Source organism: Mixophyes fleayi, chromosome 2, assembly GCF_038048845.1.
Source record: "Mixophyes fleayi isolate aMixFle1 chromosome 2, aMixFle1.hap1, whole genome shotgun sequence".
NCBI classification, from domain to species: domain Eukaryota; kingdom Metazoa; phylum Chordata; class Amphibia; order Anura; family Limnodynastidae; genus Mixophyes; species Mixophyes fleayi.
The window spans coordinates 72659708-72686463 of NC_134403.1; the positions used below are offsets into that span (position 1 = coordinate 72659708).

At 41.3% G+C, this 26756-nt stretch overlaps 1 protein-coding gene across 7 annotated transcripts in view; it reads right to left on the reverse strand.

Moving 5' to 3' along the window:
• The window catches only part of HDAC7 (histone deacetylase 7), a 273723-nt gene that overhangs the window by 37236 nt on the left and 209731 nt on the right, over positions 1-26756 (reverse strand). For 6 of the 7 annotated variants that reach the window (XM_075199264.1, XM_075199263.1, XM_075199262.1 and 3 more), the window contains 10 exons: positions 14697-14869; positions 14102-14186; positions 11462-11573; positions 10906-11021; positions 9287-9409; positions 8515-8624; positions 6494-6641; positions 3409-3608; positions 1475-1672; positions 586-799 (listed from right to left, as the gene is read on the reverse strand). In XM_075199264.1, coding sequence (XP_075055365.1) covers positions 586-799; positions 1475-1672; positions 3409-3608; positions 6494-6641; positions 8515-8624; positions 9287-9409; positions 10906-11021; positions 11462-11573; positions 14102-14186; positions 14697-14869 — 1479 coding nt within the window. The remainder of the gene's footprint in view (positions 1-585; positions 800-1474; positions 1673-3408; positions 3609-6493; positions 6642-8514; positions 8625-9286; positions 9410-10905; positions 11022-11461; positions 11574-14101; positions 14187-14696; positions 14870-26756) is intronic. The other variant, XM_075199265.1, reaches the window with a different exon arrangement.

The following is a 26756-nucleotide window of genomic DNA, read 5'->3' on the forward strand; positions in this document are numbered from 1 at the left end:
GCTAATTATAATTCTAGCGAGCAGCATGTGTATTTCTTGTGATCACTTTTTCTTCCAACCGTCCCTGACGATAACAACATTGGTGTTATGTGTCACTCCTGAAGTGAGAGGAGGAACTCTATATAACCTGTGTGTTAAAACCAGCTGAACAGGAAGCTTAAATGTCAGCTATTGGCGACACCAGGGGGTATATTTATTGTGTGGCAGTTCCGACAAACAGCCGATTCTCTGCGCCTCGCCGTCATTTTTTAAAATGCCAATTTTATTAAAGACAAAGCCCGTCGGGCTTTACATTAAAGCGCTGAGAGTCGCAGCTTAGTAAATATACCCCCAGGTCACATGACTGCACTAGTCACTAGGGCCCACAGCACATAATAGCATAATGCCTCACAATTCTTATAGCTGTGACAAGAACTCAGAAGCAGATGACTGAAGATAAAAGGTGCCTCGGTTTGTCTGGTATACCTGTGGTGAGCAGAAAGGTTTCCATTGCTATAACATATGGTGAAGAGTTTATGGGAGTTTACCAAAACCAAGCACGACGTTTCAGGGCCATTGCCCTCAGTCAGGGTGATCACCATTTACCTGTGGTGAAACGTGGTTTGTCAGCCTGTTCTGGCATTGCAAGTGTCATGGTTTTAGATGAAGGGTCTTGAGTGGGAAGAGAAGCTGAAGCTGGGGAGGACTTTGCCCGTGATAGAGGACGATGTCCTGGCATAAGGGGAATCATCAGATTATCCAACTGAGTTCTTTTCACGTGTTGGGGTGGTCGATGGTGGCTCTGATCCCAGATATAGGCCTGAGAGGAAAACAATAATAATCAGAACCCATGGTCACCATGTAATGCATTCCCAAAAATCTATTACTAGGAAATATATTTGGTAGTTAATACATTTAGTTTGGTCATTTATTGAAAAATTTTCTCACTGCAGAACATATATTTGTTTTGATCGCTCTTTAACAAAGACCATATTACTGTGAGAGAGTTTAGCTCATCTCATCTGCGTCCTGACTCAAACACATCATACAAAGGGAAGCTTCCTTCAAACCCACCAAGCTGCAGAATGCTGATACACATAGGAAAATGGAGACAACATATGGAACATATCACAATTCCCAAACTAAACCAATTAGGTTATAATTGAAACTGGAACTCCTCCCTTATACTTACTGCAGTGAACTAAAAAGTAAAATAAATTTGACAGAGAACCCAAGTAAAATAGTGAACGTGAGCCTTAGTTCTAATCAGTCCCAGCATGGTCAAGTGTAGTCTGTCTAAGGCTCAGTACTTCATTCTTGCTCTACATCCGAGACAATGCACCTTTATTCAGCCAAGCCAATATTTATGCAAATACAGCATAAGAAACCAATGATGTCGCAGATTCCAAGTGAATTCATAGGCTGTTCATGAATATTATTTAATACCACATTTGCTGCCTCTGTGATGGGTAGCAAAGTGTACAGACGCCGGTACCTGTGAAAGGAAGTGCTGTTGGACCACTGGCTGGCTGGCGCTGTGTGCCTCTTGTTGCACGCCACGCAAGGACTCTGTTCGGGCTCGGGAACCATTTCCTCCCAAGTCCGTAGGCCTCTCATTTGCAGGAACACTATCGTCCATCTCTTCTGATGGAATCTGGCTTAATCTTGGCCTTTCACTTGTTTTCTGCGGGCGCTGTGGTGAGGAAGCAAATGTGTGAGGATGGGACAGCTCCAAATCTCACTTAAGTACTGAATTTAATAAAGTAAAATGAAGCAATTACATTTTGCAGTTTTACATTTATGATAAAAAATGACACGTTAATGTTCCCTTGTACAGATTTGTCATAGTACTCAAATCTGCATGCCTCTTATTTGATCCACAAGTCCATTATTGATTGATAGAGGAGATAATGGGCCAAAGTCATTTAGGAAAGCAAAGCATAAAAAGGAGTAAATTTGCACCTTGACAAAACCATGTTGCATTGGAGGGGGGGAGGGGGGGTTACATTTAAAATGTGGGATCAGATTTATAGTTGGGGAACGGCATGTCCTGGATCAACTTTAAATTTCAGTGTAAAAATAAAGCTACATGAAAAAACAGCCAATAAATAAATAAATAGAATCTTTATTTGCAAAACAACAAACTAATTTGTGCCCCATGCATTGTAACATGGTTTGTCCAGAAGCAAACTTACTCTTTTTTTTTTGCTTTGCTCTCCTTAATGACTCAAGCTCATTATGTCTATTCCAGCTGCTGCTGGTAATAACATTATTACAGTACAGTTTTTATGTCTTTATTTCTTTTATTTATATATACGACTACATAAAATATAAAAAGTAAATTTACTTTGAACTCAGTATGTTTGGGTTAATTAGGTGAAGAGACCACAGTGACTATAGACTTTAATTCTGGGGTGAGCCCCAAGATTGTGATCCAATGGGGGATGCAGAATACTTTTCAAGGTTCCCAGTAAAACAGTGCTTTTTTATCACTGTGAGTACTCAGATCTCTAATGCGCACAGACTGGCTTTATTCAATAGTTTTGCTATATTCGCAGCTCCAGGAGATTACCAGGTTCTAGAATAAAGGGTAAGAATGTATTTCTCGGTATAACATTGGTGGCATGGTGCTGCAGACAGTGGTGTGTATATTGTGATATGAAGCTGTATATAATGGGCCCTGGGACTCTATATAGTGGGATGTATTTGCAGGACACTGTACTCTATGTCATTATATTCTGCTGGGCCATTGGGTCTGCTGAGCAATCTATTAACTTTCTTATAGTACCATTCACACTAAGTCATACTTGCCTACTTTCAGTAGGCGACATCCGGGATAAAGGCGGGACTAGAGGGCAGAAGCAAAATGCTGTTTTGTCACAGGGGGTGGGGCCAAAATGGCGCGATTCTCAGTGAATCGCGTCATTTTGCCAGGGGAATTGCGGGTTGCGGGAGAAATGCCAGCTCTCCCGGGAGTCCGGGAGACGGATCCGCATTTCAGGAGTCTCTCGGACTTTTCGGGAGAGTTGGCAAGTATGCACTAAGTGAATGAGCATACTACAAGCACAATGATTTATAGAGGTATTGTAGTCCTGGACAATTTCAAGTATGATTTTGGTGTACTGGAATAAAAAAAGATCAGACAAAACTACTATTGTACATAAGACCTCATTGTAAGTCAGTAGGTAGCCACTTCTCCCTGCATAGTGTTCTGTCTGGTGTTACAACTGGTAACTCAGTCATTGTTCACAGCAACCTGTTGTGTTAATGACAGAACCATCTGTGCCGATATAAGGAGGTACTGAACACCTGCACTTTTGATGAATTCTAAGACTGAAGATGAAAACCACAGCTTTAACAGAGTTTGATTCTTTCATTTACACACATCCTGATAGTGTTTAACTGCTAAAACATATTTCCCATCCTCACCTTGGTTAACCGTTTCATATAATCGGGGAATGCTGCGTATTGTTGCTGAAAAAGCAGTTGCTGCTGGAGTGTCTTGGGATTTTGAGGGAGAGGCTCAGAACGTGTTCGGCTTAAGGTTTTGTGGTGTCCCGTAGCAGATAAATGATCAGTGCTGATAAGAGAATGGGTGAACTGCAATGGCACAGAACCCAGGCCTTGAACTGAAATACAAAACAGAGTGATTTGTTGTTTTTTTTTTAAATAGCATCAAAATTCCTATATGGTACAAATTTGCCATATTTACTGTCACCACAAGATGACAGTATACACATTAATAAACAAGTTAAATGTTTGATACATGTGAACTTCAGACCTATATAGAATTCAATACAAATGTTAAGAATTGGCTGTACAAAAGTAAACGAGCTGCTATTTTCCCAAGCACTACACAAGCCTTAATAATGTTTCATATCTACTGGATTATTATTTTATAAGTTTGCCTAATTGGAATCCCATAATTCAGTTAAGAAAAGAATGTTTCACAAGATGTGTCCAATGACCTATGAAAATTACTTGTTTCCTTTACGATAAAACACAGCTGGAGAAGCTTAAAAATATTTAAACCACATACAAATTGTACAGCAACAATATAAGCAGAGTGAAATAGGTACAGCGATAGAACGCTATAAGTTTTGTGTAATGGTACAGGAAATTGCATGTCAGATTGCAAAATGACAATCATACTTAATATTAATCAGGGTTAACTGTAATGCCACATGTGTTAATGGCTCTTTAGGCCTTTTGTACTTTTCCCCAAAGACTATCCACATTAGTCACAATGGAGAACCTTTATGATAACTGTTCAGGTAACTGTGTAGAAAAGCGACGTTGCCCTAAGTAACCCATCAGATATAAACTCCTGTATATGGCATTGGTATGAACGGCTATGTGACCATATAATGGCACATGGCTCTAGACCAGGCCTGTCCAACCTGCGGCCCTCCAGGTGTTGTGAAACTACAAGCCCCAGTATGCTTTGCCATTAGACAACCTGTTGATAGCTGGAAGGGCATGCTGGGACTTGTAGTTTCACAACATCTGGAGGGCAGCAGGGTGGACAGGCCTGCTCTAGACCAAGGTGACTTCTAATAGATGTAATAATTTACATTAGGGGTGCATTATTCCTTATAATACATACATTGTCCTAATGACCATTGAAGTAATGGCATGACAAATCATTGTTCATACAGATATACACTACATACATTATACATATACACACATACATAAAAATAAAGCCTTAAGTAAAGTAACTAAAATGAGCTACAGCTACAGAGAACAATCTGTACAGTGCATACCAGCTACTGGAAATAAACTAATAATTACCAATGTAACTCCAGTCACAAATAAAGCACATATTGCTAGTGCATTATCCCAATTAAATTGGTCATTTTTTTCTATTGTAAACAAAGCGATTATATGTAAAAGGCTCCATTGGTGAGACCAAGCAAAACCAAACTTTCCATGTGAGCAGAAACCTAAATTGGCAATAGAGAAGATCTGGGATCCAGGTCCTATTAAAGTTGCCCACCTAATTGCTAAATTTTAATTGTGTGCCCCTTCCCCTCCCTGGAGCCCCAGACAGCTCCTTGTAGCAATATTTTACTTTTTGTTTTTTTCACGTATCTCAGTCATTAACGGGGACTGTGTGATGCTGTTGCGAAGGGGAAGTCCGAGGAGTGTCCACAGTCACAAAGTAGGTGAGTAAAAGTTAAACATTATAGCACTTAATTTGTTCTTTCATCCTTTCCTGTAGGCCCCTGAACAGTGTCAGCATTTGCTTGATTAAACCGGTACTTCTGCAGAGGACATTTCCAATTGGCTGCTCGACTGCAGAGAGCTGTCTGATAATGCACAAACTTTTCACATCCATTTATTACATGGGGGAAATACCGGGATTTGCACAGATGATTTTCAGAAAGAATAGAACATGAACAGCAGAGATGGAAGGAAGGGAATGTTGTTTGAGGCCTCCTACACTCAGACAGGAGGAGAGAACTATTTAATCTATTAAACTCTATCAGCCAAGCTCACCTTGTCAGCAACGTTACCGTTCACATATTAAAAGATGGGCACTGCTTGTGTTGAATAGCTCACCTGCTAATTGTAGACTAGTTTAGGGCAATTTAAGGATTGTAGGATTATGCGATGATGTACAGGTATTTGTAACGATATCACATACTTTGGTAGACTCTTACTTTGTGTTACACTATTTGTTGCACTGTTTTGTAACTCCAATATTTTGTTTTTGCAAAATAATCGTTTTGGTGGAGGTTTGGGCTGGTGGGAGATTGTTGGGTCACTGTTTTGGGGTTAAGACCTCGCCCCTCAGGTATTGATGGCCATATCCCCACCACTAGGGTCCTTACAAAATTTGATTATGGGGCCAATAGATGTCTAGTTACGCCCCTACATCTGAATGTTGTGATTCTGTTGGCAGTTATCTTTCCTGCTGCTCCAAGCTTTGGTGACTTGAGAGTAAACTTCCCATTATTTGAATAACATCTTCCCAGTTCCATTAGGTAAAAGAGACATAAAGCCCTTACCCCTTCCATAGTATGTCTATAGCTGTCTCCAGGGAACAGTGAGTGACAGCTACAGGGAGAACGTTTATAGGGCAAAACAAAAACACTTCCACATAGCCGGGGAGTGCACATACATGTTATGTACCTGAATGATGATACTCTATTCTGCTTTTGTACTAAACTAATAAACAGTGAAACAAAGGTATTACAATCTTACATGCCTCATAACAGATCCTGATGTAGAGCAAATATTGGTGCAAGACAAATAAGTTGCTTTCACACAACTCCAGAGCTATATGTCTATTGACCATGTGGACAGAAGCAGCAAGGCCAACATTTGGGACATGGGTTTATTTCAGAGAATGCGATCACCAAACTAGCTTTCGTTGAACTAGATTTTCAAAGTGGTTTGTCAACCAGAAGTCTGGTGAAGCGTCCTGAAAGTGCTTAAGGCTGCTCTTATCTGAGTACCTGTAACCACTGTATCATAACTAGAAGCCACTAGCCAGAAACGTACGTACCTGCAACTAGAGGAGTGTGTGCGCCTGAGGGCTCCAGGATGATGAGAGGCTGAAGACGAGCTGCTGCCATGGAATTTGTACCATCATGGCCCTCTATGCCTGGCATGTACACAGTGGGAGTCAGAAGTGGCACTCTGTGAATTAGACCCTGAAAAATGGAGGATGCATGAGTATTTTACATAAATACATAGCACCTTCTAGTATCCTTATAATTATCCAAAGTTTACTATGGCAGGGGAGAGGGGGGTAGGATACAAAGGGACAAATCTCACGGATAGACAGAGAAAGTATATCAACAAGTCCTACAGAGAGAGAAGGGGGCACATCAACAAGTCCTACAGAGAGAGAAGGGGGCACATCAACAAGTCCTACACAGAGAAAAGGGGGGCACATCAACAAGTCCTACACAGAGAGAAGGGGGGCACATCAACAAGTCCTACAGAGAGAGAAGGGGGCACATCAACAAGTCCTACAGAGAGAGAAGGGGGGCACATCAACAAGTCCTACAGAGAGAGAAGGGGGCACATCAACAAGTCCTACAGAGAGAGAAGGGGGCACATCAACAAGTCCTACAGAGAGAGAAGGGGGCACATCAACAAGTCCTACAGAGAGAGAAGGGGGCACATCAACAAGTCCTACACAGAGAAAAGGGGGGCACATCAACAAGTCCTACACAGAGAGAAGGGGGGCACATCAACAAGTCCTACAGAGAGAGAAGGGGGCACATCAACAAGTCCTACAGAGAGAGAAGGGGGGCACATCAACAAGTCCTACAGAGAGAGAAGGGGGCACATCAACAAGTCCTACAGAGAGAGAAGGGGGCACATCAACAAGTCCTACAGAGAGAGAATGGGGCACATCAACAAGTCCTACAGAGAGAGAAGGGGGGCACATCAACAAGTCCTACACAGAGAGAAGGGGGGCACATCAACAAGTCCTACAGAGAGAGAAGGGGGGCACATCAACAAGTCCTACAGAGAGAGAAGGGGGGCACATCAACAAGTCCTACAGAGAGAGAATGGGGCACATCAACAAGTCCTACAGAGAGAGAATGGGGCACATCAACAAGTCCTACAGAGAGAGAATGGGGCACATCAACAAGTCCTACAGAGAGAGAAGGGGGGCACATCAACAAGTCCTACAGAGAGACAAGGGAGGCACATCAACAAGTCCTACAGAGAGAGAAGGGGGATACATCAACAAGTCCTACAGAGAGAGAAGGGGGCACATCAACAAGTCCTACAGAGAGAGAAGGGGGCACATCAACAAGTCCTACAGAGAGAGAAGGGAGGCACATAGACAAGTCCTACAGAGAGAGAATGGAGGCACATCATGAAGATCCATAGATAGAGAGGGAAAGTACAACAACAAGTCTCATGGATAGAGAGGGAAAGTACAACAACATGTCTCATGGATAGAGAGGGAAAGTACGACAACAAGTCTCATGGATAGAGAGGGAAAGTATAACAACAAGTCTTACAGAGAGAGAAGGGAGGTACATCATGAAGTCCTACTGAGAGAGAAGGGAGGTACATCATGAAGTCCTACTGAGAGAGAAGGGATGTAGATCATGAAGTCATGCCAATAGTGATGGAAGGTATAGCAACAAGCTAAGGTACAACATCAAGGTTTACAAATAGACAGGGAAAACACAGCAGCAATTATTATGCAGATAAGGAAAGTACAAGTCTCACGGATAAAGAGGGATGGTACAATAATAAAGGATACTTTTACAGATAGACAGGAAAGGTTCAGCAACAAGTTGTATGCAGACAGAGAAGGGATGTACAGTGCAGTATTTTTGCTATTAAAAACAACCTTTAAAAACGCAGCCACTAAGATTAAAAAATACCACAAGATGTTTAACATTACAACAGTATATGGGGCATGTAATGGTGTTAGGGCTTTTAACCCCATGTGTACACAACAGGTCATTTTTCCAGGTATTCACTGTGCTGCAATAAGCACGATATATTCTGACCCTGCCAATTTAACGGTTCATAATAACGGAATCCCCTTACCTCTGAGGCAGCTCCAGGGAGCGAGGAAAGGCTTCCATTTTCAGCGGACAGGCTATCATTTGGGGAGCTGCAACCAGAGACGGGTGTGCTGCTGCTACTTGGGGATGAGTCTGTAAAGTAACAAAACAAGACTTGTGACATCTAAAAGACTAACACACCATTCTGTCAGATTAACTGGCCGGTCATCTAGATCCTGCAACTGGGCATATTTAGAAATAATATTTAAAGCAATAGTGTCCAACATTTTTCATGGGCTGGATAAACAAAGATAATTAAGACCTAAATGATGTAATACATTTGCAAGAGCTATTGAGGGACCTGTTGCACTATATTATATTGGGCCCGTCATTACCCAGTGGATTCTTACAACAGGTGAATAAAAAAAAAAAAAGACATTCAGCACATTTGAAGCCGGGTCCTAGTTGCCAAGCACCGCCATCCAACACCAGTCCAAGTGAAGTGAACTAATTATAGGTAATGCTGCATTAGACCTACCCACTCATATCCTCTTCTATGTGAATATGGTGAATAATTCAAAGCAAGATCTAAATACAAAATGTGTCTCAGAAGGTATTTAAACATTTAAATATTCTTATGATCAGGTGTGAATAGGCTGGCTAGGCCTGGGTGAATATAACAGTCTAGACATTGTGTACCTATGCTGCATTGTTCTCCAAGTCCTAAAAATGCCTAAAACTGAACTAATGACAGTGAGAAGGTCGTCAGCCAACTTCTGGACATGTTTACACCCCCTCGTGTGTATTTCACCCACCCTGTGTCTCTGGGGGTCTTCTTCTAACTGCAGGTGGAGCGCTTTCCTTGCGCATGAGTGGGTTCTTCCTCCTCTCCCCAGACTTCTTGGGTCTGCAAGGCCACTTCAAGTTTGGCTCAGAGGCTGCAGGGAAATTAAGTGCACAGTTCTATATGTTAAAAGCTCACATGCAACTCTGCCAAGTTCTGGATTAGTATAGGTCTAGGTCCTTACAGGGCACCAGAACGGAAAACGTGAGCACACACATGTGCAGTAAAAAAATATTGTTCACAAATGTACTGCTGAGGTGATATTCTCATGTTTCCATGGGGGAATTATGAATATTTGACAAGGCTGAATTATAAAATCATGTAATTCATCATACTATAGTGATCCCAAGCAATTCAGAAATCATTGCAATGCCTTAAAGACCTGCAGACACCACACATGTCACATGGTAGACAACCCTGCACTGTGGATATGAGGTGAAGATATCTCAACTTTTGAGGTTTCCCATTTTGTGTGTATACCTATAACACAAGTTTCTGAGGTAGTAATGTACTTTCATTGTGCATTAAGTGCATAAAGTATAAATGCCTACTGTCCTGGAATATCTGGGGGAGCAGGCAACTCTCCCAGACGGCAGCTCCCCGGCCTGCAGAGCGGCCTAGGACGTATTATGACAAAGCAAACCCCGTCAACAAGCTCCTCCCACCTCAGTGACCACTGAGAAGAGGCATGATGATGTCTTATTTTTATACCTTTTCCTGAAAGGTATAAAAAGTAGGTAAGTATGGGTTAAAACCAAGAGGTAAGAAGGAAAGCAGCTACTTTGTCAATGAAAAGAAAGTCTGCTATTTTGAGATCAGCTTTTCTGAGGTGAGAAAACAGCAAAAATCACCTTGGAATGGACAACCAGAAGAACAAATTCCACTTTTTTTTTGTGCTTCACAGTTGCACACATTAACATGTCATTGGAAAGCTGTGTAGAATTTGCTTTGATATTGTTGTTCCTTGTGGTCAGTTTGCCTGTAGTGTATACATCACAAAACAACCACAAGACGGATAAAGTTGTACTGCACTCTACTTTGCAGCCATATATTATTATATCAAAGTATTCAAGCTTTATTTAGTAATACTAGACAATACACAAATATAAAGTAAACCTAAGCAACTACAAGCTCTCTATTAATAAGTGCATATGAAACCTAACTTTCAATGGTCATTAATTAACCAATACTGTAAACTAGTTGTCAACCCTGCAGCCAAACATTAATCAAAGCCAATATATGATTGGATCCTATTGGTTACAGAACCACACTTTATAATAAGCTCTGTGTGTTGGGTTGAAGTGAACCTGTCACTTATATATAGTGGAAACAGTCATTTTGTGGGTTGAACCAACTGTGTACAGCTTATGTTATGTACATGACATCACTACACGCAAGAAACAAATCTAGCAATTGATTGGTTGCTATGGGATACAGAACCATTTTATCATAAGCCATATATTTTTGTCTAAAATAAACCTATCACGTACACTCCGCGAAGGCAGCCATTTTATGGGCTTCACCAATAATAAGCCAGTAAGAACTTATGTCACCGAGGCAAAAAGTGATGTTAATTTAAAAGAAAAATACCTGTTCTCCTGAGAGGAAAATGTTCAGAAGGGTTACAGCTGCTGGGAGCAGCTCGAGGCATGAAGTTAGTGGGAAGAGGAGGTGGATGTGGTTCTGAGTCAGTCAGATCAGAAGGCCTAAAAAAAAAAAAAAAAATAACATTACCACATATATATATGTACACAGTAATGGCCATCTTAATTTATAGGCCGCATAGAACATTGTTCAAGAGCTAATTCAATTTGGCACTGAAATCAATTTCCACACCAGCAGATGAACAATTAAAGGACAAAAATGGACAATTCCCATCGTTATTACCAGCCTTCCCAAGTGACCGCATCACCCATCCTTACACCGCACTGTCATCTCACAACACTGGATTACATGTATCTACTCCTCTTTGGTATCACTGAACAGAAACTTTGTTCTGTACTGTTGAAGAGGACTGGGCAGGTTCACTCCTCCTGGGCTATGTATTCACAGTGCAAACTAACTCTCGGCTTCAAGTGATTTTGCTACTTGGAGAACAGGTGATAGCGTGTCAGGAGGAAGTGACAAGGTGCTCAGAAGCTGTTACCTGTACGGCATGGCAGGGCTGCTGTGATTGGTGGCATTGTTGCGGTCTACTTGCTGTTTGTTCCGGATCATCTCCAGCAGTTTCTGTTTGACTGCTGGACTGGCATTGGCACCTAGAACCACAAATAAGCATCACGAAGAATAATGACATATAAAACAACTTATAAACTACTAAGGGAGAGTGACAGATCATGGAGTTATCAGGACCTTTGTGTATCTGGTAAAAGAAAATGTGTGCAGAGATATTGAAAGACATTTATAATATCTACTCTACATATAATTGTACACTCATAGCAACCAAATTCTCACTGTCTTTTTTTAGTGCAGTTTAGAATACAGGACAGAATGACTGATTGGTTACAATGGGCAACAACCAACTTATATTCTGTGGGACAGAATGAGTATTCAGAAATGATATCCTTTGTTCAAAACATGTTTCTGCCTAAGTGGAGTGGCTTTCTAGACATTTAGAGGGTATTTGTTAAACGTACACAGATTAGGGGATAATTAGTATAAGTTAACATGGTGTAAAGCATCAGTCTTAATTTATAGACGTATAGATTATAAACATATCGGGACTGATTCATTAAGGGAAGTTAATTGGGTAATACCGCTTTCATACTGCCGCCGGGTATATGAACCCAGGATATTGCCGGGGGACAGAAGGGGGCAGAGGCTCCCCCGGATTCAAAATCCCGGGTAGACCCCGTTTATACTAAAACAAGTCTGGCCAGGGCTTTTTTTTTTACTTTAAACATTGTGTCTGGTGAGATCCGGGTTGAAAAACCCAGGTCGCACCATTCATAGAGCAGGCTTCCCGGAGCAGACCCGGGAATTACCCCACCAAAAGACCCGGAATTAGATCTGGGACCATTCATACTGCATCTCAACCTGGGTCGTCTGGGCTTGCCCCGACAAAAACCCGAGTCTTTTGTGCAGTATGAACAGGGTATAAGTAGTCTCCTGGACAAAACTGTGTTACAGTGCAAGGGGTAAAAATTAGTTTTCTATTTTGCACATAACATGGTTTTGTCCAGGAGACTACTTACTCAATTTTTTTTTACTTAACTTTCCTCAATGAATCATGACTATTATGTTTTAAAATAAGTTTTAAATTATTTAAAATACATGGAAAACTCAGGCTAACACTGTTCGCTAAGAGTACAGATCGTTTTATGATCAGTTTTACGCACACTCATGTCAAACAAGAAACAGCAGAACTGTCTGTGAAACTGTATGTGGGCCATACAATACAATTGCCAATTATTTTAGGTATTCTCACAAAAACGTGTTTTGTAAGGAAACAGCCTGATAAATATAGCAGACAGCAGGGGGCGCAATTGTACTACATTCATCTACAACGCAATTGTTCCAAGTGAAAAATATATTCGTTCCATAATAGAGTACGTTTGGCGATTAAGAGCATGGATTAACACCAACTTGAAGATTTTTTAAATATATAATAATACATAGTGTGTCAATATTAAACTGGTATTCCATAGCAAAATAACGACTTTACTGGATCAGTGTTGTGGAGATGTGTTGACCCGTTTTTCAAAATCACACAACATTCTGTTTTATTTCTCTTTTATGACAATGCACTCAGATTTACACTCATTATATGCATATTCTGTTTAACTGCTTATGAAAGGTGAACAAAGTCCCATTCTATGATCTTTTACATTTTTAGCACTTACAACAAACCTGTGCCGCAACATCAATCATCATATCCCTATAAAATGAACCTGTCAACCTATACACTTGGTGCCTTATGTCACTAGTTCCTTGCCTAGTGTGAGTAGGTGACAGGTATACTATATGCAAAAGTATATTGGTAAGTAACCTACACATAGGCCACTATATAGTTATTTTCATTATTTCTTCCTTGACCTGTCCTTTAAGCTCTATTCATAACTTCCACTATTACACCAAAATAAATACATGGCTCAAATACGTCATCAGCAGCTGGAAAACCAATTAGACATTAAGCATAAGTTCTACTGTAAGCCCTCAGCTTCTGTAGTTAATGATAGTGGGGTATGTGGTTTAATGACAGGTGCTTTATTCAACGCAACCACAGCCATCACGGTGTTACTTAACTTTTCCCTTGTTTTCTGCTCACTTTGTAATTTTATGCTGGTACCAGATAGTGGCCCATCCGACACTAATAGAGAGCAAACATATGCTTGACTGCAGAATCCCCGAAATATTTAATAAGGGAAAAACTAAAGAAACATCCTAACAGGTCATCCATCAAAAGTGAGGGTTCAGTCACCAACATGTCTAGCCCTATGTGTCACTTCTCAATGACGACCCCATCATATGATAAAATAATATTTTATATATATATATATATATATATATATATATATATATGTATATATATATATATATATATATATATATATATATATAGATAGATAGATAGATAGATAGATAGATAGACACACACACATAAACACATATATATATACACACACACATACACACACATATATTGTATATTTATGTGTGTGTGTTGGTGGAGTTGACTTAACACACTAGTCTGTTTGCACACTGTTCTAGAAATCCTTCAGAGAGTTTCAAGCACAGTGACTACTACAGTTGTTTGGAATGTAAATAATACACAAAGATTCCATACTGCATTTGTTTTTGTCCTTGTTGACCAGTTGCCTCAGGCTTTGCTCTTGCCGTCCATGGTCTGCATTTCGACATTCCATATTCAACTGTAAGACAAAATGTGAATGACAATGTAAGAGGTAGTGGTATCTCCTAGACTACCTACAAGCTAACCAACCAGGTCCTCATGAGACTTGGAGCTAAGCAAGTCCTGTGTTTAGCATATGCATATGGCCACTGACCTGCTCTCGATGCGGAAAAGGCATTTTCTCTGAAATGAACTCTGAAAAATGTGGTGTGCGAGAGGGAATATTTTATGTGTGTGTGTGTGTGTGTGTGTGTGTGTGTGTGTTACAGGCACTGTTAACTGTTGTACAGCTTGTACAGAATGTTTGGACTGCTTTAAGGCAAAGTATAACTTGGACACTTTCTAAAAATAAAAAAAGGCAAGGCTTAGTCTGTAATGTTCTTTTCATTAACCAACCCAAACCTACACTGATAGAGTTATGTGTCTTGTAATTCTTCAGTAAACTGTTTTTGGTTTTTTAACAATACAATTGAAAAGCTCTTGGAGAATACCCAGAAAATACCAAGACAGATAAACAAGTGAGAAATACCCTAATCTTGTGTTCCACGTGCTGCTGCTGGGTGATGGTAGGGTAGAGAGCCTGCTGGGACGGCTTCATGTTGAGGAGAACAGTGTCCGACCGCTGGTTAATGCGCTGTAGTAGGTGAAACTCCATAGGGGTGGGTTGTGTCAGGACTGTACTAGACGGAACAGTCAGGTCCACTGCAAAACAAAACAAATATACATATTAGTACAGGTAGCAAAAGACACATTTCCAATGTAATAACAACCAACGAGCGGCATCTTTATACCATTAGGTTCATTGGCAAAATAAAGTGCGCACCCAACAAAGTCAAAACTATTTAATATTATATTTAAGGTTACTGTATGATATTTTGTTTTAAAGAAGAGACAGCTGCAGAGTCCAAATACATGTACTTGTGGAATTTCCTGCCAAATTATAGGAGCTGCCCATTTACATGTTGTCTTACTTGTCCATAGGTCACCAATCCGGCTACAACCTGCGCTAACTGTTCATTGTGCCCCTGTCATGAAACATTTACAGCTCTACCCAACAAGTCTGATCTACGTCCCTACAGACAGCTTGTCCATAAGTCACATAAACTGAGCGAGAGGAATACCTGGAAGAACTAAGGAGGTTAGAAATATATAGCATTTTACCAGATCTCTCAGGTCTCTCCATTGCTGCTGTGTGCCATTGATGTCAGATCGTATATGAGGAGTTGCACAAGGATATTTGCACCAAGTTTTCTTAAGTATGAGTTTGAGGGACTTTCCTTACTGAATGACAAACACTTATCATAACCTGTTTACCTCTCAAGTCAATGATACTGTAAGTTATAACCCCAGTCCCAAACAACATTCTGTGAATCTAACTAACCATAACCCACCCACATGTGGGAGTAGCTGTTTTGTAGGCTATTACTAAGAATATTATGTGGGGGGGTCATTTAAATAAAGGTGGAAGGTGTAGACTACAGGACGGGAGGTGCAAGTTATATGAACATTCTATGTCGTTTGTGTCTCTACCACATTAGTTGTAGTAGCTGCAGTGAAAGTGATCTATATTATCTATAATGAAGAACATAGTATAAACAAAACTAGATAATGACATATTATCAATATATTGTTCCAAAACATGAAGGATTCCAGATAGGACCGCCAAACATTTTGTGCCAACAAGGTTGTGAAGATGCTTATGGTTATAACCTGCTGTCTTGTCAGCCTTATGCCATCAAATAGAACAACTGATAAAAGACTGAACAGGAGAGAAGAACAATAGTATTTTTTTTTTTTACAGTGAGCAAAATTAGGTTTGTTTTTTTCTTGTCAAAATAAATTAGAGAGAGAGAGATCTAAAGTCTCCATTTGTACATTTATTTTTACAGAAAAAATCCTAACTAGTATAAAGGTGAATTGTCTCCCAGGATGTCAAACCATCAAGAGGAGCTAGCTAGCAGGGCAAGCTGGGAATTAAAGTTCCACAATTCCTAAAGGGCCACAGGTTGGATAATCCTGGGTTAGCGGAAACAAAGTTTAACTATCTCAGCTGACTTAGTAAATGTATCATCTATCAAATCTGTTTAAATTTGGCCAATAATCATCTAAATAATTTTTGAATAGATCAAATAAATCTCCCTGTTTAAAAGTGGTATGTAAATAAAAGGAAAAAAAGTTTTCAATTACCCCTACTTGCCCACTCTCCCAGAATTTCCATTAGAATTCCGGGTAGGTGTCCTGGGAGAGCAGACCATTCTTCTTATTAAAGTGGGCAGGATTGGAGCCCCCATGACGCAATTCTCAGTGAATCGTGTCATTATGGACACGCCCCCGCTGTAACATGACGCATTAGCGTCTTTGTGTCGCAGGGCTATGGCCAAAATGACGAGATTCGTAGCATCCCTCAAACCCCAGCTCCCCTCCGAGAGAATATGCAATTACCTGAACTGGATAATAGCATTTTGGTAAATTGTGTCATTATTGTAAAACTGAATGCATAAACATCTGGCAAGAATATACACTCAGTTTACTTTACATTGTGATAACATTATCTGTGGCTCAGTACAACCGCGGTTTCTCAATAACTAATACAGACTGACTATATTGGAAAAGGCCTGTGTCTATACTAGTCATATTACTATATCTACCCTTCACATATGAACTTTGAGGGCTCGTTCACACACACCCTAATAGGCACACCCTAATGCACGGCTGAATTGAGGTGGGCAGTCCATTTACAATAGCCGCACCATGGCTGATTCTCTTTATATTGAAGCAGTCACAATACATACAAGATTGCCGAAACGGAGCTGTAGTGAGTGCCCAGCCGCAGCAGCTCCTCCCATGTTCCTGAAGAGCTCTGGACTTGGTGTGTGACTCCAGAGGGGAGTTGTACATAGGAAAAGGGGAAAGTTATAAGGGGAGAGTTTATGGTACATGATATGGGGGAAAATGGGGGTACAAGATGATGAGAGGGGGACTGATGAAGGTCACGCTCCAAAGTGCACAGAATCCCTTTGTAGATTTGCCTGGGCGCACACCTTAATGAATGTGCTGCACAAGCCTATGCCAACCCATGTGTGTGAATGAGCACTGTCAGACAGGGCCATCTTTTCCATTGGGCACGATGGGCAGGTGCCCGGGGGCCCCACGGGCAAGGGGGCCCCATAGGCAGGGCTCTTAATTAGAATAAATAATCCTGCAAAAGAAAAATCCTGCAAAAAAAACCTTCAAGGGTCACTGAGCAAGTACATCTATCTCTATCTCTATATATCTATATCTGTATCTCTCTCTCTTTATATATATATATATATATATATATATATATATATATATATATATATATAAGGGCCCCAGTGCACTGCTTTGCCCGGGGGCCCATAATGTTGTTAAGATGGCCCTGCTGTCAGATCTATTTTAGGCTAGGTAATAACTGGTGCTACAATTCTGCGTTTAAGATGCATTTCTAATGGAAGTTAGGTCCATGTAAACAGATGAAAATGAAAATCATTGTAGCAATGCAAGGACATATTTGCATTTTATACAAGGATTTTACCTGTGTTGTGCTGCGGTGCAGACTTTTCTAATCATTTATTGCTCCATATCAGTGTGCCTGACATGTATCAATGCAGGTTAAAAACATACTTTTATATCAATAAGGGCGCACTGTAAGATTAGAGCAGCATGAAACACAGTGGCCTTATCACAGTGCATTGTATAGTACTTGTGCTTAATGTTTCAAGATTCATTATTCTTATATTTTGTAAAAGGTCTATAGACCGGAGCTTTTTTTGCACCATGACATTTGATATACATCTGTTCATGTTTATGCAATTTCATATTGTCAGCAAATAACTGCTTTCAGTTCTCGAGGGAGAACCAAAATGTTGGTGCGTTAAAAAGGAAATGACAATTCTAAAAATAAAACGAGGTGAAGTACTTTTAAATATCCTGTTTTCTACATGGCCGGGGTGCAGAATGTATCTGGAGAGGTTATAGGTGACACAGGAATGTCAGGATGGCTCAACACATGGGATTAATCTTAGATCTATATTTAGTGAAACTACTATAATGTAGTCTGAGTGCATTTTTATTCTAATGTGGAAAGATGATATCTATCAACACTGTTGAGCTACATATCTCTGCTCTACCCATATATGCGCAATGAATACTCTAGGGCAATACCTGAGAAGTAACCAAACAGAGCCACAGACTCTAATCATTTGGTTCATACTAAAATTGAGAATTTTAAAAGAACAAAGCATTTCATCTAACATAATTTTATGCAGCGCTTTAGCAGTTTTTTAAGCTCTATATATTTGCACTGGTTAAAAAAATGGCAATGTTTCTAAAATGCTACTTGTAGGATTTTTTTTTTTCAACTCTTGGAACGCCGCCACCCCTCTATGGAACGCCGCCCCTCCTCTATGGAACACTGCCAACCCCTCTATGGAACGCCGCCACCCCCTCTATGGAACACTGCCACCCCTCTATGGAACACCGCCACTCCCCTATGGAACGCCACCACCTCTCTATGGAACGCCGCCATTCCTCTATGGAACGCCGTCACCCCTCTATGGAACGCCGTCACCCCTCTATGGAGCGCTGCCACCCCTCTATGGAATGCCGTCACTCCCCTATGGAATGCGGTCACTCCCCTATGGAATGCCAATAATGTATTCTAATTCGCAGGGGATTTCAAGGTGCCAAAAAGCTCCATCCTTCCTGCAAAATTGTATCGGAGTGAACAAAGTTTAACCTATATTTATCAATTCTCTAACCTGTACTTTTTCAAAATAGGAATAGCCATGGTGATGATTGACATTGTATTATATATATGCTAAGACAGCCAGGAGAACGTAAGCTCATGTGCGAGAATGACTTTCAATGATATATGCACTAAAAGTAAGTAACAAATGATTACATGGACATGAAAAGTGAAGCCAATGCTCTTGGGAGACGACCTTGCAAACTGGAGGTGCACCGAGGTGGAAACATCTGAAGAGGCGCACTGTCAAAAGGTGGAGATGCCACCAACCCTATCACTTACGTTTTTCCCCTAAAAACGTGCTTCTCCACCCCTTTATCTCATTTAAATAATCCTGGTTCTCAAAATGAAATCTGATCCACAAAACTTAGCAATGAACTCCCTAGCTCCATCCAGATCCTCCTATCGGCCAATGTCAACTTTTCCTCCACCACAAACGTTGTAATGTTGCTCTTGAAACCTATGCACTTTGGCGAATGCTTAGGTTCATCAAAGCAATGAAGACACCTGATATCCCATAGAAGGGACCGCACCGAGCCTCCTGTGTTGTGCTAAATGACCTCCGTGGTGGTGTGTAGACAACAGGTACAAGCTAACTATAATAAGCCATCAAATAAGTATTCTATCAATAGGACAGTGTGTGCAGCCTGGTAATATCTGTCACAGTCCGGGTCAGGGTGACTAAGCCTGTTGTTATCTACACTTTATCACTGCCCTATGTTTACAGTTAGAGTTTATTATATGGGCCTTTCCAGTGAAACTGAGTCATCTTTTTTTTTCACAGTCTGCTGCAAATGAGAACTTCTTAAGGCTTTCAAAGGACCACCCAAACATGAATCATATTTCACTATTTATCACCTGTTCTTACCTATTGAGAGCTTTCTTTATTTACAATTAGGACATGGATTTTAGTAACAGAAAGTAATGAGATAACCTACTGCACAAAGAAAGGATTATGAATGTGAACAAATACCTGTACCCTTGGGCAACATGACACTGGCTTTATTTTACCTGTCTGTAACACAATTTATCCTCAGACTCTAACATATGGCACTGAGCGGCCACATTAAAAAGCTATCTGGCAAGCAGAGGTTGTAACCCAAGCTTACTGTCCCCTCTGTCCAAGCTGCCAGCAAGGGATGGATGAACTCTGTTGTTTTTCTGGCTGGATCAGATGGGTGGTGAGAAAAAACACAACACAAACAAATGGGCTGTGTTTACATACACTAAGCAACAAGGCAAAAGCTCTTAGCCAATGGATTGTGACCTAGAATCATTGCTCGTGCTACCTGCGTTGGACTGCCATGACCTGCATTAATCATACTTGCCAACTCTCCCGGAATGTCCGGGAGACTCCCGCATTTTGTGAGAGTCTCCCGGACTCCCGGGCGAGTGTGGCAATCTCCCGAATTCTGCCCACTTCACTAGGAAGTGCCCCACTTCCTAGTGAAGTGGGCAGAATTAGATCCCAAACGCCGCGATTCCCGGTGAATCGCGGCGTTTGGCCCCGCCCCCGCTGTCAAATGACGCAATTTGCGTCATGACGTCACAGGGGGCGGGGCCGAAATGACGCGATTTCGGCCACCCCGCCCCTTCACGCCCCCCTCCACTGGCTGGCTCCCGGAAGGGAGCTGAAGAAAGTAGGTAAGTATGGCATTAATTACCTGGAGTACTTTCTCCTGGGATAGCATGTAATGTGGCCTAGTGGTTAGCATGTCTGCCTCACAGCATTGGGGTCATGAGTTCGATTCCTGACCATGGCCTTATCTGTGTGGAGTTTGTATGTTCTCCCTGTGTTTGCGTGGGTTTCCTCCCACACTCCAAAAACATACTGGTAGGTTAATTGGTTGCTATCAAAATTGACCCTAGTCTCTCCCTGTCTGTCTGTGAGTGTGTGTCTATATTAGGGAATTTAGACTGTAAGCTCCAATGGGGCAGGGACTGATGTGAATGAGTTCTCTGTACAGCGCTGCGGAATTAGTGGCGCTATATAAATAAATGATGATGATGATCATCATGAATCTAATAGAATTAACTTTCAGATGAAAATAGATTGCTTAAAAAGAATACATTGTTAATTCAAAACTGAACCACAGGTCATGAAGCAGACTCAAACACTTCATCATCATCATCATCATTGACATTTATTTATATAGCGCCACTAATTGCACCTAAACTTTATAGTAGATCATTTTTTTTGTCCCCCACACAGAAACACAAACTCCAGTGGAGAAAATAATACTATGTATGTACAACAATGTAATATACATACCAAATTATACTAGAATGCATTTAATATTTAAACTATAGATTGTAACAGTATTGAAAGGAAAACTGTGTAAAAGTACAGCCGGACTGAACCATATAACACACACAAATTTCACGAACTTCTGCGCCTTAGCCATGTAGTTAGAAGACAAACTTTATATTGCCCTTGGATATGACACATTGCTGCTAGATTGCATTCAGTTGTATCCAGACAGTAACATTCTGAATTCTTCTGCTTGTTCAAGTTCTGCTTCTACAACACACATTGCTATGTGTTCTATTGTTTCCCTTAATGTTAACACTGGATAGTTCGGTTATGAAACGCACTCATCGTACTGAAATATGCAGGAAAATCACACCAAATTATCTATGCTCATTATTTAGGATGTATTAATCAAGTAAAACTAAATTTACATATCAATAGGGAGGTTTTCCCGTTAAGTGTGTTGCTCAATGTTGTTAATAACAGCAGGACAGCTGCTAAAATACCAATGAATTTAATTCTGAGCAAAGTTCATTGGCTGTATCTTGACCACAGGAGTTACTTGCTCTGCGTCTGTTTCTAGAGAAAGAAAAAAGTACTGGTCTCCCACAATGTTGTTTTTTCTTTGAGAGTCTTTACAGCTCCATCACACTTTTACCTTTATCAATAAAAATAAAAATAAATCATTAATCATTTTTATTGTAAAAGGCACAAGAATAAATATATTTAACCCAGCTGTCGTTTTTAAGACGGCTTGGGAGGCTTGCCAAAAACACTGGGTTAAGCGCCAGGTCTGTCGGCGGCCCGTGGGAACTCCTAGGCAGTGAGTCGGTGATCTCTCATCTCCTCCTACCTTGTTCCCTGAATCAGTGGAGCCTGTATCCTGATTGTATGAGCATGTCACAGTGACAGCCCAATACCAGTGCAGACCCTGTGCAATGTGTCTAATAATATCAGACCCTCTGCAATATTATTATTATTATGGGCCCTTAAGGAAGAGGTTTGTAGTTTACTACAAAAATACCTTTTCCTGTGTTTTTGTAGATAGCTAATTTCACCAGCCAAAACATTCAACAATCTTAATGACTGGCAGCTCAGATGCAGAATGAAGTATAGATGTTTAACTAATATTTATTTTAGTATACAGTCAACAGCTAATATCTAAGGTGGAGCATAACCTGTTGCTTATTGGATAGTGCTGACTATAGAGTAGAAATGCTGTTTAAACAGCTTTTATACACAGGTCCTACTTAAAAAGCAATATTTTTCTTTAAAGGCTACATGGCTGCCAAGTTAGGGCTTATGAGGCTGAATTGTTAGAAGGATTTGATTCACTGCGATATCACAGCCTCAACATCCAACTGCGCACACTGACGGCTATTACGGTAAGGCATCTCCGCTGTTACAGTAAGGCATCTCCGCTGTTACGGTAAGACATCACCGCTGTTACGGTAAGGCATCTCCGCTGTTACAGTAAGGCACCTCCGCTGTTACGGTAAGACATCACCGCTGTTACGGTAAGGCATCTACGCTGTTACGGTAAGGCATCTACGCTGTTACGGTAAGGCATCTCTGCTGTTACGGTAAGGCATCACCGCTGTTACGGTAAGGCATCACCGCTGTTACGGTAAGGCATCTCCGCTGTTACGGTAAGGCATCACCGCTGTTACGGTAAGGCATCTCCGCTGTTACGGTAAGGCATCACCGCTGTTACGGTAAGGCATCTCCGCTGTTACGGTAAGGCATCACCGCTGTTACGGTAAGGCATCTACGCTGTTACGGTAAGGCATCACCGCTGTTACGGTAAGGCATCTACGCTGTTACGGTAAGGCATCACCGCTGTTACGGTAAGGCATCTCCGCTGTTACGGTAAGGCATCACCGTTGTTACGGTAAGGCATCACCGTTGTTACGGTAAGGCATCACAGCTGTTACGGTAAGGCATCACCGCTGTTACGGTAAGGCATCTTCGCTGTTACGGTAAGGCATCACCGCTGTTACGGTAAGGCATCTACGCTGTTACGGTAAGGCATCACCGCTGTTACGGTAAGGCATCTACGCTGTTACGGTAAGGCATCACCGCTGTTACGTTAAGGCATCACCGCTGTTACGGTAAGGCATCTCCGCTGTTACGGTAAGGCATCACCGCTGTTACGGTAAGGCATCTCCGCTGTTACGGTAAGGCATCACCGCTGTTACGGTAAGGCATCTACGCTGTTACGGTAAGGCATCACCGCTGTTACGGTAAGGCATCTCCGCTGTTACGGTAAGGCATCACCGTTGTTACGGTAAGGCATCACCGCTGTTACGGTAAGGCATCTACGCTGTTACGGTAAGGCATCACCGCTGTTACGGTAAGGCATCTCCGCTGTTACGGTAAGGCATCACCGCTGTTACGGTAAGGCATCTACGCTGTTACGGTAAGGCATCACCGCTGTTACGGTAAGGCATCACCGCTGTTACGGTAAGGCATCTACGCTGTTACTGTAAGGCATCACCGCTGTTACGGTATGGCATCACCGCTGTTACGGTAAGGCATCACCGCTGTTACGGTAAGGCATCACCGCTGTTACGGTAAGGCATCTACGCTGTTACGGTATGGCATCACCGCTGTTACGGTAAGGCATCACCGCTGTTACGGTAAGGCATCACCGCTGTTACGGTAAGGCATCTACGCTGTTACGGTATGGCATCACCGCTGTTACGGTAAGGCATCACCGCTGTTACGGTAAGGCATCTACGCTGTTACGGTAAGGCATCACCGCTGTTACGGTAAGGCATCTACGCTGTTACGGTAAGGCATCACCGCTGTTACGGTAAGGCATCACCGCTGTTACGGTAAGGCATCTCTGCTGATCTGCAAAGATTTCAGCCTAAACATTGCATTGATGTGTCTCTGTGGATTGTTCTGAAGAAACATTGCGCTGAATTGAATCACCCACTAGGTTTTCACGCTTTACTGTGTCACTCCATAATAATGAGAAGAGATGTAGTGTGGGCTAATGATTTAAATGTAACATAGTTACACAACATATGTTATATGCTTCTTTCCATAAAATCACATCCAAATGCTAGCCATAGCCGTAGCAGGAAACCGTAAAATTACCATTAGGCAGCCTGTCAACATCTACAGGTACATATCTTCAAACCAGCCACATAATAAAACAGTGGACATCACCTTTACATCATTCACTTTATTCATTTGGAGAACGTCTCATGCAGAGATCTCATTAAAAGTTCACATATTTATTTTTTTTTAAAAAATCATATCCCCCAAATAATTAATAATAACAACGTGATTGGGTAAAGCATCAATCCCACAGGAGAGTTTTTATTCTGAAAGTAGCGAGTTATGTCTCACATCTCTCAGCATGTCATCTGACGTCAGAGGGGAAGGAGGAAGGAAAGGACTTTACAGTACACAAAGCAGGCAGAGTTCAGAGGGTCGTTCAAAGCCTCTCTGCTCACTACATCATTAGCCATGCGACTGTGGTTACCGTGGTAGTCCATGATGCTGTGCAGAAATCTAAATAATTAATAGCATCTGAGCTTTCATCTATCAAGTGAATTTGAAGATATAGTAGCTGGTCAACTGGCATAACAAAGTCCTTGCGTCCTGGTTCAAACTCTGACCCAGGTCCCCTCTATAAAAACTGAGGCAATAGCATGACCAAATCAAACATTGTCATTGCAGAGTAAGCACCACTTTCACAGAAACCTTTAAGCACAGGGTGAATTCCCTTACATAGATGCCTCCATACCAAGCGACCCTGGCATTCCATAAATAACCTCCCCCCTCCATGTACATACATCCTCCTTACACGGGATCTCTATGATCCCCACAATGCTATGAGTGTTTCTCTATTAAACACTCATAGCGGAAATGGAGCCACAGTAAGGTTGGGGGGCCCAGCAGTATAGGTATGTCTAAAGGATCACATATAGGGTTTCAGCACTTCATTCTACCTCATCATCATCATCATCATCATCAACATTTATTTATATAGCGCCACTGATTCCGCAGCGCTGTACAGAGAACTCATTCACATCAGTCCCTGCCCCATTGGAGCTTACAGTCTAAATTCCCTAACACAGACAGACAGAGAGAGAGAGACTAGGGTCAATTTTGATAGCCGCCAATTAACCTACCAGTACGTTTTTTTTGGAGTGTGGGAGGAAACCGGAGCACCCGGAGGAAACCCACCCAAACACGGGGAGAACATACAAACTCCACACAGATAAGGCCATGGTCCCTATTCCTCCCTATTCACTAAGCAATGCTGCTGCATTCTGCATATAAATAATATCTAACAATACTTATGCTGTTATCAACCAAAAAGTAATATACATATGGACGTTTCATATCCAATATTGGTGCTTTTAGCTTGTGCTGCGTTTGCCGTACCAGTGATCACTGCATAAACAGCTTGTTAATTAGGGACCATTGATCCCTACAAAGAACCACCTGACAGTACTTATGAGTGCTAAAATGTGAACGCAGGGTGACACTTGAGTGTGTGAAAATAGGTCATGCATCCACATCATAGGGATCAATGATCGTAATTAAAGAGTTATTTATGTTGATTTTACTGCACAGTGTATGCACAGGTCAAAGAAAACCATCTATAAATACACAGCCTAAAATGCCAGAAAAATTAATGCAGTGCATTTTTATATCAATTAAGGGATTTTAATTGAAAAACAAAAGCCTGCAGCTTCAAATGGGCTTATTTTACTGCCATGGTGTATGCAGAACACCAAGTTCACACTCAGACTATTTTCTGTATTTTGTTCCCTGTGGAAATGAGATCGGGAAGCTGTCAGTAAGATTGGCTCATTCAACCATTCAGCATCAAATCTTCATGAATATTAGTGAATATCCCAGCTTCAACTAACGTTAGTTACGCACTACAGATAATTTATCCTGTGTTTCTATCTTTAACAATTTTACCAACGACTGAAAGTCCCGATGAGCATGCCGATTCATGCGTACACACGATTTTACACGATTTACCTTCAGACCTGTGCTCTTCATCTCCCATAACAATCTGCTGAAAAGATTGTGACCCTGTAAACTCTATTCTATATCTATCCTAGTTCTGCCTACACTGCGGGTCGTGGGTGCATATACACTTCAGAATATGCCCAACATCGTTCCATTATTCAAAGTGATATTTAGTCAGTTTATAAAATCAAACCAAACGATGCGATGTTCTTTGTTATGATAAAACAGGATTGTGGGAGTGTACACACTAATGCGATATCGGACCTAACAGGCGTTTATCGTGTGATTGGCACGATAGTTGGCTGACAAACTTGTGGTGTGTACCTACCTTAAGCCTTAAGTTCTATAGATTGTGACACCTCTGGATGCCCAAATATCTGTACAGACTGGCACCTTATGACAACAAAGGAAATCACACTTCACTATGAGGTATTTGTAGGAACAGATGAAGTAAAACGGAAGACAAAAGCATTTTCTCATTGTAACGATCTTGATCTAAACATTCTCAAGACAAAATGTTAATATGTTAGGAGAAAAGTCATGGGCGTTGGATCTTATGAGCCCAG